The 12,643-nt window shown below is 43.1% G+C and overlaps 1 protein-coding gene across 2 annotated transcripts; it reads right to left on the reverse strand.

The window, feature by feature from the left end:
* Nucleotides 1-377: 377 nt before the first annotated feature.
* Nucleotides 378-12,377, reverse strand: LOC307231317 (kynurenine--oxoglutarate transaminase 3-like). 2 transcript variants are annotated; one of them, XM_080001973.1, is made up of 15 exons: nucleotides 12,316-12,377; nucleotides 9,751-9,838; nucleotides 9,068-9,129; nucleotides 8,575-8,719; nucleotides 7,529-7,678; nucleotides 7,358-7,444; nucleotides 7,040-7,165; nucleotides 6,827-6,947; nucleotides 6,474-6,550; nucleotides 6,196-6,285; nucleotides 5,917-6,103; nucleotides 5,202-5,275; nucleotides 1,067-1,153; nucleotides 860-939; nucleotides 378-516 (listed from the first exon to the last, which is right to left on the reverse strand). In XM_080001973.1, exons 2-14 carry the CDS (start codon nucleotides 9,835-9,837, stop codon nucleotides 883-885), a joined length of 1,350 nt encoding a protein of 449 aa, XP_079858099.1. In that variant the 5' UTR covers nucleotide 9,838; nucleotides 12,316-12,377; the 3' UTR covers nucleotides 378-516; nucleotides 860-882. The 2 variants fall into 2 exon arrangements, with proteins under 2 accessions (XP_079858099.1, XP_079858100.1); XM_080001974.1 differs by lacking the exon at nucleotides 12,316-12,377 and adding an exon at nucleotides 12,237-12,313.
* Between the last annotated feature and the right edge of the window lie 266 nt (nucleotides 12,378-12,643).

Here is a 12,643-nt window from a genome sequence, read left to right on the forward strand (position 1 = left end):
GCAGTGATTTAAGGTACACCAACATATAGTGTGTATGTATGTATGTATGTATGTATGTATGTATGTATGTATGTATGTATGTATGTATGTATGTATGTATGTATGTGTGTGTGTGTGTGTGTGTGTGTGTGTGTGTGTGTGTGTGTGTGTATATATATATATATATATATATATATATATATAGTATACTCCGTATATATAAATATATTTAGCATTTTTTTTTAATGCAGGTAGATCATTTTGACCTGGTCAAAGTACCTCACAAGCCAAAAAAGTGTGGGCATCCGTGCCCTAAAGTATGCGGTGGGTCACAAATTATATAACCCAGTAAATAGAATAAATAAATCTAATAGAAAAAAAACAGAACCTTGTTTGTCAATTCACGAACCAGCATTTATTCACCAGCACCAGAAAAAGCAAATAGCAAAACTCCTAAATGGTTGGTTATAAATAGCTTCTAATGAGCTCAGGGATGAAAATGCAGGGGACCAACACCAGTGGTTTTTCCTATTGAACCTAGACACAATTCAAAAGACATACGTTAAGCGCAGTCATTTCTTTGTGCATAGTTACATTAATTTATTTAGCATCAAGCATACTGCGAAATAGCTGTAAGGAATAGTAATTAAATGTGTTATAAATTGTTCTATTTTTATGTTAATGCAATATAGGTGTATTCATATGTAAGTGCATTATGTCAATACAACTTAAAACTAATTGAGTCAACATCAACAAGAACAAGAATAGTTAGTCATAGCTAAGACACGATCAGGTATGAAGGTGTTTCCAAAAGAGCAGGGTCTGCAGGTGCATAGTTATTCCTCAAGATCTAAAAAGACAAGTTGTTCCTATATTTTACCTATTTCGTCTCCTTAAATCCTCCTAGACGTTATTCCAGTTCTTCAGGATTCTCTCCGCTGCCTCCAGGGTACTGTCTTGCTGTTAAGGTAAAGAAATAAATGACTTGAGTCAGTGTTGGGACTTGTGGGAATAAGAGTGACTCCCAAAAGCCTCTATGAGCTGAACTTTCTACCCAAACCGCTCCAGGGTTTTAGGCTTTTTGTACCTTGATGAAGCAGAGGCGGATGTACTTCTCAAACTGGCTCCTGGAGGCTTCTCCACAGAACGCTGTGACAGGAATGGCTGCAAGTTTCTGCAACACACCAACATGTTTGATTAAACATCTCATCCAGTGAGACAAAACTGAATTCAAATTCATAACAACAGATTGAGATAAAAATATATATCTGCTCAGTAATGATCAATTCTAATGATCTGTTTGAATTATACGTATAAGTCTCTCTCTCTCTCTCTCTCTCTCTCTCTCTCTCTCTCTCTCTCTCTCTCTCTCTCTCTCTCTCTCTCTCTCTCTCTCTCTCTCTCTCTCTCTCTCTCGTGGCTGGTGGGATGTGGCATTGTACCTCCCACCCAGATGCCACAGCTGTTTGATTTGCAGGCTGCTTGCTGACGATGATTCAGCAACACCTTGTTCGACCTGGGGCTTTGGTAGAAGCATCTTGGGTGGATATTTTTTGTGTGCATGGGGATATTCACACAAATTCGATAATGCGGCTAGAAATTCGCTCCAAGGGAAAAAAAGCGTATGTTAAAGGCTGCGGTTAGTTCCCGCCTGTCGCACCTCTGATTTTGGGTAAAAATTGGCCAGGTTTCGATGTTCTAATGAAAGAAACAGGGGGGTGCGCTCATGATCTGTAGGCATATGTGAGTGTTGCGTGGCGCAGGGCGACGTGGTGGTCGCACCGGCAGAGGTCACCAGAGCGGGGGAGGGGGAGCCCTAGGGGGGAACTTCCCCTAACCCTCAGTCCATCCCATTGAGGACTTTCCTCTGGTCTGGCCTGGTTGAGCGCTTCAACAGAACATTGAAAAACATGATCCGGAAGTTCGTTCACGATGACAGCCAAAATTGGGACACATGGCTGAACCCCCTGTTGTTTGTGGTGCGGGAGGTTCCCCAGTCCTCCACGGGATTTTCTCCCTTTGAGCTGGGCAGGAATCACAGCAGTCCAAGGGAACATCTGCCTTCTCCATTGCGCAAGGCCTTTACCAATTCCGACTGCTTCCGTTCAGGTTGTTTGGTGCCTCTGTGACCCTCCAGAGACTCATGGACAGGGTCCTGCGCCCGCATGCAGCACATGCCGCCGCATATTTAGACAATGTCATTATTCATAACGATATGTGGGAGCGGCATATGCAGCATGTGGACGCAGTTCTAGCATCCCTGAGGTGCGCAGGGCTCACCGCCAACCCAAACAAGTGTGCGGTTGGGCGGAGGGGGGTACCACTTGGGGGGGGGGGTCTGCTCCGACCGCAGGTAGATAAGACCGCCGCAGTCGCGAACACACCCAGACTGAAGACTAAGAAGGAGGTATAGCAGTTTTTGGGGCTGGCCGGATACTATAGGAGGTTTGTGCCGGAATTTGCGGCACTGTCCAGCACCTTGACCAACTTGCCTCGAAAAGGTACTCCAGACCAGGTCCAGTGGTCAGAGCCATGCCAACAGGCATTTGTTAAATTAAAGGCAGCTCTCTGTGGGGAGCCTGTACTGCATACCCCTTACTTTGCTCTTCCTTTCTGTCTGAAGACAGACGCGGTGGACAGGGGGCTTGGAACCATTCTGTCCCAGGAGGTTGAGGATGTGGACCAGCCGTTGCTGTACATCAGCCGCAAGCTGGTAGAGTGGGAGACGAGGTACAGCATTGTAGAAAAGGAGTGTTTAGCTATAATACCAGGTGGTATCTGGCCTTACAATCCTTCAACTTCCAGGGGTGATCCAGAGGCCGGTTACCCAGATGGTTGTAGCGGACTTCCTCTCCCACTCCGGGGGTGGGAGGGGGGAGTCGGATGTCGGCCGGACAGCGTCCGAGTGCGGTGGTGGGGGTATGTGGTGGACCAAGGGGGCGGGGCCAAGCCGCCGCTGCAGACAGGAGGTGCAGTCTCCCATCCCAGGGCCGCTCAGCTGCTGGGGATCAGCCTAATCAGCGGAGGACTCCGCCTATTTCTCCTGATCCCCAAAACAGGAAGGTATAATTGTGTGTGTGTGTGTCCCCACAGTAGGATGGGCGTGCAGGCGAGTCAGCCTGAGAGGCACGATCCAACACGGACAGCTGGTGATGCAGGAAGCGGGGATCCACGGATAAACCAGAACAATTTATATACAGTGGGGCAAAAAAGTATTTAGTCAGCCACCAATTGTGCAAGTTCTCCCACTTAAAAAGATGAGAGAGGCCTGTTATTTTCATCAGAGGTATACCTCAACTATGAGAGACAAAATGAGAAAAAAAAAATCCAGAAAATCACATTGTCTGATTTTTAAAGAATTTATTTGCAAATTATGGTGGAAAATAAGAAGGCGCCCGGTGGTGGAAATTTGTTTGCAATGACAGAGGTCAAACGTTTTCTGTAAGTCTTCACAAGGTTTTCACACACTGTTGCTGGTATTTTGGCCCATTCCTCCATGCAGATCTCCTCTAGAGCAGTGATGTTTTGGGGCTGTCGCTGGGCAACACGGACTTTCAACTCCCTCCAAAGATTTTCTATGGGGTTGAGATCTGGAGACTGGCTAGGCCACTCCATGACCTTGAAATGCTTCTTACGAAGCCACTCCTTCGTTGCCCGGGTGGTGTGTTTGGGATCATTGTCATGCTGAATGACCCAGCCACGTTTTATCTTCAATGCCCTTGCTGATGGAAGGAGGTTTTCACTCAAAATCTCACGATACATGGCCCCAGTCATTCTTTCCTTTACACGGATCAGTCGTCCTGGTCCCTTTGCAGAAAAACAGCCCCAAAGCATGATGTTTCCACCCCCATGCTTCACAGTAGGTATGGTGTTCTTTGGATGCAACTCAGCTTTCTTTCTCCTCCAAACACGACAAGTTGAGTTTTTAGCAAAAAGTTCTATTTTGGTTTCATCTGACCATGACATTCTCCCAATCCTCTTCTGGATCATCCAAATGCTCTCTAGCAAACTTCAGACGGGCCTGGACATGTACTGGCTTAAGCAGGGGGACACGTCTGGCACTGGAGGATTTGAGTCCCTGGCGGCGTAGTGTGTTACTGATGGTAGCCTTTGTTACTTTGGTCCCAGCTCTCTGCAGATCATTCACTAGGTCCCCCCGTGTGGTTCTGGGACGTTTGCTCACCGTTCTTGTGATCATTTTGACCCCACGAGGTGAGATCTTGCGTGGAGCCCCAGATCGAGGGAGATTATCAGTGGTCTTGTATGTCTTCCATTTTCTAATAATTGCTCCCACCGTTGATTTCTTCACAACAAGCTGCTTACCTATTGCAGATTCAGTCTTCCCAGCCTGGTGCAGGTCCACAATTTTGTTTCTGGTGTCCTTTGACAGCTCTTTGGTCTTGGCCATAGTGGAGTTTGGAGTGTGACTGTTTGAGGTTATGGACAGGTGTCTTTTATACTGATAACGTTCAAACAGGTGCCATTAATACAGGTAACGAGTGGAGGACAGAGGAGCCTCTTAAAGAAAAAAGTTACAGGTCTGTGAAAGCCAGAAATCTTGCTTGTTTGTAGGTGACCAAATACTTATTTTACCGAGGATTTACCAATTAATTCATTAAAAATCCTACAATGTGATTTCCTGGATTCTTTCCCCCCATTCTGTCTCTCATAGTTGAAGTGCACCTATGATGAAAATTACAGACGTCTCTCATCTTTTTAAGTGGGAGAACTTGCATAATTGGTGGCTGACTAAATACTTTTTTGACCCACTGTATATCGGCCTGTGAGCCCTGAGTTTCTTTTTCGGCCCACGAGCCACCTTTGATTTAAGAGACTTGTTAATAAATACGCCAACTGGCACTGTTTCACTTCTGCCTGCCTCCTCTTCCTCATTCCCTGGCACTGAGCCAGAACTATCGTTTACACCCATTTTTCCTGCTTCCAACACATCAACTTCAAAAACTGACTGTTCACTTGTTGCTTAGTATATCCCACCCCTTGACAGGTGCCATTGGAACAAGATGAGAAAAAGAGTTATTCTAATCAATGGCCGATAATGTTAATGTTATGGTCGATCAGTGTATGTACTGAATGTATGTGTGTGTGTGTGTGTGTGTGTGTGTGTGTGTGTGTGTGTGTGTGTGTGTGTGTGTGTGTGTGTGTGTATACACACACACACACACACACACACACACACACACACACACACACACTCATCTTACCTTTTCTTTTACCATCCACCTCACAAACTTGTAGTCATAAGCTTCATCATCTGTCATGTGTGATAAATCTGTATCTGAAATCAAATCATGTAACATTTTTCACTGCACTGTATAACTGCTTAACACTTATTATTAGCTATAAAACTATTGAAACTTAATTCAAATCTTGAAATGATACGAGCATGCTCCACACACACAAAGTAATAAGTACTTTATTTTTAATTGAACCAAGTGACGTGGCCTGTTGATAGTTCCAGAAATGACACAAAGTGCAGAAATGCAAGTTTATGTTGTGTTTTTACCTTGTAAGGATTTTTTTTTTATCCCTATTTTCAAATTCCCACTAAATGTTGTAATAATTTTAGTGTATTAGGGTTGCTGCGGTTACCGGTGTTACCCCACACAAACACCAATTACATTACTTGCCCACCATCTGAACCGTTGTTTTTTTGGTTTTCTTTTTATAGAAATAAAACCCATTTAGTTAATTTTCGTGTATCAGCGCCCACGGTTATCAAATAATCATCCTTGGGTAATTTGTGTCCACAGTAACTCTTTATTTTACTGCGAAACAAAAAAAGCAGCACTATGCATAACGTGACACACCGCCCCCCCTGTAAAATGTCTGGTGTTACCGATAACACGGGTGTTGTCATGAGTTTATTAACGGGTGGGAACAATTCCTCACTGTGGCATCCCAAGTGTAGAAACTCACTGAGTGGCGTGACGTCCACAACCATGAAGTAGCCTCCTTCTGGGACAATGGGGGACATGCCAACATCCCGCAAAATGCCCGCCAGCCGGTCCCTCTTTACCTCCAGCTCGACCGCCAGTGAGGAGAAGTAGCAGTCGGGGTGGCCCATCAGCTCGTAGTCCCGAAGCAAGCCCTGCGCCAGAGCCTCCTGGAAAGGAGATTTCAATAAAAGACAAGTAAATAAATACTCAAACGCCTGTGAGGATCCAAATAAAAACACAGGGAGAGAAGTGGACGTGCCTGCAGTGGTGTTGGGCAGGTGTACAGCGTGTTCTGCATCACCGTCTGCAGGTGCTTGATGAGGTGCTCGGGCCCTATGGACCAACCCAGCTGATGGTGACATACAATTTAAATGGTTGGTTTTTTTCCTAAATTTAATGAAATGACACCATTAAAACCAACCAAACCGATAAATAATTAACTAAATTATTCAGTTATTTATTTACAATTTCATCATTTAAATAGTACTCAAATCAAATAAATAACCAAAATATATTTTATTGCTATGAATGTGCTACCTTCCAGCCGGTGACACCAAATGTCTTCCCGGCGCTGCCGATGGTGATGGTTCTGTCCCACATGCCAGGCAGGGTTGCTGTTGAGGAGGAAATAATTTAAACTCACGATAGCAATAAACACTAAAATACTGTATTCATAACATAATGCTGCATTACTAAAACTTGTACTTACTGCAAACTAACTGCCATCTGCCACATGGGGTCACTAGTTATTACAGTGCTAGTTAGCATTGTGGTATAAGTTTCATGTCTTATCTCTTATTAATTTGTATCTTTCTTGATCCCTGTGGATTATTAAAGTATTAACTTGTCTCACTTCAATAATATAACCTAACATTTATTTCCTAACTCACCTATTTTGACGTGCTGGCCTCCCTTGTAGACAAGCCACTCGTACACCTCGTCGCTGAAGCACAGCGTGTCGTGTTGGATGCAGAGCTCTGCGATCCCCTGCAGCTCATCCTTCGTTAATATCTGGATGTGGAGGATGTTAAAGGGATTAAAGGGTGTCGACATGGTCTTGAAGGGTGATATTATTATTACTTTTCCAGGATCCGTGCTCGTACCTTCCCCAGTGGGTTGTTGGGGGTGTTGATGATAATGGCTTTGGTCTTATGGTTGAATTTACTCGCCAGCTCGACTGGATCCAGAACCCAGTCTCCAGAGGAGATGCTTCCCTGCTTTCCAGGTCTCTGAAATACATTCAATAAAGATAAACCAGAAAAATGTACCGCAAAATTAATAATAACAAATTGGCTAATAAACAATAATCACAACAATAACCAATAAATCTAAACTCAAAAACCTAGATATTAACAAAGCACAATCAAATTAAACAATAAATGTTTGTTTACATTTTAAGAGTAGTTTTGAGTCAGACTTACAAGTCTCAACGGTATCAGCACAGGTTTGGCTCCTGCCATCCGCACCATTGGTACGTAGCAGTCGAAGAAAGGTTCAATTATGATCACCTTGACACAGACAGAGAAATTATAAGGTGAAAATAAATATTTTTACGTTTGGAATTTTTGCGGATCCGTAGGGTTGGGGCTGACCTCGTCGCCTTCGTCCACTAGGCCTTGGATGCTGCTAAACAAGGAGCCATATCCTCCCACCGTGACCAGGATCTCCTTCAGAGGATCAATCTGCCTCCCGTAAACCTTCCCATAGACCTGGGAGAGCGCCTTCACCAGAGCAGGGTGGCCCTGGAATATAAAATAATACAATAAAAAATAAATCTATCTAAAGTGTGTGAGTGGAAGTCTATGCTACTATACTGAATATAAGATAGTTGCTTAATCACTATAGAAAAGCCTCTCATTTGGTGATGTTCAATGGTATTTTGGGACCATTCACATTCAGTGCCTTGCTCAAGGACACGTACGAAGCTACGCATTGTTTTGCAGAGTTTTTTGATCCTCTGCTTAAGGCCGAAGGCCATTCAATTATTAAGTGATTGGGCCGTAGGCAGACTCCATTACTGTTATGCTAGTTTTTATTATTAAGTGAGCAGGCCTAAGGCCTGGATGTGCTTGGTGAGAGACGTGTGTGGAGCAGGGGTCAGATGCGCTCTGACAGGAAGCTCTAACATCCACAATTCTCATCAAATTGTTCATCAATTTCTCGGCTGCACCGGGACCTTCTCAATTTCCAATTATCCAGTTAACCTTTTGAATCTTGCAAATTGTTTTGATCCTCAAGTAAGATTTATTGTATATTGCCTAGTTTTATTGTTTATTTTGTTGTCTTTTTTTTTTTTTTTTTGCTAATTTATAGGTTTTATAGTTATTGGTTATCTTTAGGTTGCCAACATTGTATTACATTGTTTATTGTTTCTGGTTTATGATTTGGTTAATGGTATATAGACATGTTCTTCTACCTTTAATATTGAGGTTTGTTGAATATTGCCAATTTTTCTTGTATATTATTTAGGTTTATTTCATTGTTTTTTGTTGATTTTTACATGTATATACTGTATACTGTGTATTGTTTACCAGTAGGCTATTGTATAATGCCATTTATCTTTTTGTCATTATTTATTTTTTGGTTTACACATCCATCTACCTCAAGTAGATAGCTTGAGCTTCAACCCCCTACTTACAAATCCTCTGGTGTACTGGTTGAACTGGTCCACAGACGCCGCCTTGGCCAGAGCCTCTGTGATGTAGGACGGAGGAGGGATGTCTGGGAAGCCCTGGCCCAGGTTCACCACGCTAGGATCTGCTGCCAGCGAAGTGAGGGTCACCCTGAAAACACCACCACAAGAAAAACACTGCACATGGGGAATCCACACACCCTCAGCTGATCAACTAGAAATATATCTGCAAAGGTTTTAAAAAGTTGGAACAGTTGTTTAGTTGTTCATTTCAGCCAAGTGTAGGAGATACACTTTTAACAAATGACAGTGTCCGATATTTTAGTGTGAATTATTTAGGTTGGGATTATTTGGGAAAACCCTTATTATAATGCCTTTAAGAATAATTTTGAATTAATTCTATTGAGATAACCTTCCCATTGTAGGACATTCATCCCAAGGTGCAATCAGACGTTTCTCAAACCCAATTAATCTTAATTAGTTCATTTATTCTATTTACCACACATTCTTGTCCAGTCCTTTGATTCTTTTGGATTGTTGGTGACTTGATGCCATAGCAGCCTGTAAGATCAATACAACATTGACAAAAGAAAATAAGAGTTTTGTTTGTTGCCACACCACAGACCGAAGTTTATGTAAACAAGCTGAGTAAAACAAGCCTAATCCAGCAAAATGACTAATTTTTATTGTAGTCATGATTAACTATCGTGCATATAAACTATAACTATATGATGTGATATATATATATATATATATATATATATATATATATATATATATATATATGAACTGTTAATGTTTCAGTTAAACAGGCTAAATATTTGGATTAAGGACTTTTTGGACGCCCGCAGCAGCCAAAAACAAATGAACTCAGCTTTAAACAATGTTTAAAAAGCATGTTTAAGCCAATAGCTCCCCTATTATGTTGCCTGCAAGGGAAAAACAAAAATATTATATTACTACAGGCGGTAGAGCTGGTGGTCTAGTGATCTAAAGGTTGCTGGTTCGATCCCAGGCTCCTCCTGCTAGCATGCTGTAGTGTCCTTGAGCAAGACACTTAACCCCTAATTGCTCCTGATGGCTGCGTCCGTCGGTGTTTGAAAAATTGTAAGTCGCTTTGGATTAAAGCGTCTGCTAAATGTAATGTAATAATAATATCCAGGTAGATGTGATAAAACTTACTTGAGAGGTAGAGAATCGTCTTGTACAAGTTAACCAGAGACTGACAGCAGACTTGCATAAACACAGACTTTGTCTTGTTGTATTCATGCTGTCAAGTAAAATAAAAGATGATTAAAAGTGATAAGAAAATAAAGTAAAAAACAATTTAGTTTTGCCTGTATATGGGTGATTCCACGACAAGGGTGCAATTTAGCCCTTGTCTTCTTTTTCTTTCGGCTTCTCCCGTTAGGGGTCGCCACAGCGCATCTTCCTCCCTTACACCAACCGCCTGCATGTCCTCCCTCACCACATTCATAAACCTTCTCTTTGGCCTTCCTCTTTCCCTCTTGCCTGGCAGCTCCATCCTCAGCATCCTTCTCCTAATCTTCTCCTTCTCCCCTAATCTCCTAACTCTCATCCCTCCTCCACACATGTCCAAACCATCTCAATCTGGCCTCTCTCACTTTTTCACCAAAGTGTCCAACCCGAGCTGTCCCTCTAATGTACACATTCTTAATCCTGTCAATCCTTGTCAGTCCCAATGAAAATCTTAACATCCTCAACTCTGCCACCTCCAGTTCAGCCGCCTGACTTTTTGTCAGTGTCACCGCCTCTAAACTGTACAACATAGCTGGTCTCACTACTGTCCTGCCTCCACTTCTCCAGGCTCTCCTCAACCTGCTTCCTACAATTCACAATGTCATCCGCGAACATCGTAGTCCACGGAGACTCCTGCCTGATTTAATCTGTTGCAAAAAAGAAAGGGCTTAGAGCTGATCCTTGATGCAATCCCACCTCCACTTTGAATGCCCTCGTCATGCCTACTGCACACCTTCCTTCCCGCCTGGGGCGCTGTTGGCACCGTGCTCCGGTGGGTTATCTCCCAAATAGGAGCCTTTCTGTGTGGAGTTTGCATGTTCTCCCCGTGCTCACATGGGGTTTCCTCCACCTCACGTCAGTAAGGACCCCCCTCAAAAACATGCACACATCATCGTCTGACCAGCGATGGACACTTATCACCCAGTCCCCGGGCGCGGCCACGTATGCTGCCCACTGCTCCTGGCTGTGGCCCCAGAGGAAGGACAACCCAGGATGGGTCAAAAGCAGAGAATCCATTTCACCGGCCACCATCAAAGCATGTGCATGTGTGTGTGTGTGCAAGCATGTGTAATAGTGTGGTGTGTTGCGTGATGAATAAAGACTGTTTCTTTCTGTTTTCTTTCTTCTAACTGCCCTCATACATATCCTGTACCACTCTTACGTACTTCACTGCCACCCCCGACTTCCTCATGCAATACCACACTTCCTCTCTCGGCACCCTATCATATGCATGTCTGGCCTTCCCTGTACTTTTCCATCAGCATTCCTCAAGCAAACATTGCATCTGTAGCACTCTTTCCTGACATGAAACCATACTGCTGCTCGCTGATTCCCACCTCTCCTCTTAACCTAGCTTCCACTACCCTTTCCCATAGCTTCATGCTGTGGCTGATCAATTTTATTACCCTGTAGTTACTACAGCTCTGTAAGTCTCCCTTATTCTTGAAGATGGGTACCAGTACATTTCTTCTCCTCCAGCATCCTCTCCCTTTCCAGGATGGTGTTAAACAGTCTTGTTAGGAACGCCACTGCCATTTCATCTAAACATTTCCATGCTTCCCCAGGTTCTTAAAATTTGTTTGTGCGTTTCCCAACAATAATATCCAATTTTTTCTTTGCTGAAGATGGCTGCTGATGGATTTTTCTCAACCCTGTTACCAAAACTTCTGCAATTGTTTGAATATCATTTTAACAGCATGTTTAATAAATCATGTATTTTCCCCTCAAGAAAATGTTCATTTGGAAGAAATGTCAAAATAAGTGACATTTGTTCCAGATCAAATACCACATATACTTTTGGCTTGTATTTTACCTTAATGACAAAGGATTTTTACCATTTAATGGAGTCTGCAAGACCAAATTTATAACAATCTTTATAACAGGTATTTAGTAATATTGACACAAATAAATAAATGATGGACCAAACATACTTGAAAAAAAATAATGATTAATTATGCATTCATTTGTAATAAAACAATGAGGTAACAGGCTTTAACACTGGGTTACATTGAAGTGCTGAACTGGATACCATGAGCCCCAATCGTGGATTCACCCACATTCATGCAGAGTTTTTGTTTTTAACGTCCGGTTGAACAGTGATAGGAAAATACTTTGCCTATAATGACCCAAATTTCGGGTTTCTATCCAAATATCCTGAATGAAAACATCTCATCACAACCAACTTAATAATAATTATTATTAATTATAATAATAATAATAATAATAAAAAACAAGCAGGGAAAGCCCCTGAATTCGCGTTGTTGTCGTTTCCCTGCTTATACTCTGACGACAGTTTCCATCTTGCATGAGAGGTTGCGCTTGTTGATGACATTGGAGACGTTTTCACTTCGCCTCATGGTTCGCTTCTCTAAATAACATGATCGCATTGATTTCATGTCGACTCCTACCATGCACTGACAGCGGAAGACGCGAACGACGACGCGAACGAACCCCTTGGAGCGCTCCGGTTTGACCAGATCAATGTACCTTGAGCGTTCGCAGCGTGGGCGCGGCGCCGTGTCGAATAGGGACAAATCTGATTGGTCGCTTTCAATTTTCCCTTCCGGCCACGCAAACCGGAAACCAATGATGTTGTGGTATGTGATTAAGCCACGCCTACCTTTCACGTGTTGCGGAAGAGAAAGGGTCGACCGCGCCTTTATTAAACTCCGATTGGTCGATTTGGGGACCGCCCCAAAACTCTCCGCTGTGATTGGGCGATGACGGCCCGAAAGTCTTGACACTGCGTGCTTTTCCAGATCGTCGTCACCCAAATCATTTGTATCGTCATTTGTCACTAACCCCTCCACACCCC

The sequence above is a fragment of the Zeus faber genome (genome assembly GCF_960531495.2).
Source record: "Zeus faber genome assembly, chromosome: 1".
In the NCBI taxonomy this organism is placed as follows: Eukaryota; Metazoa; Chordata; class Actinopteri; order Zeiformes; family Zeidae; genus Zeus; species Zeus faber.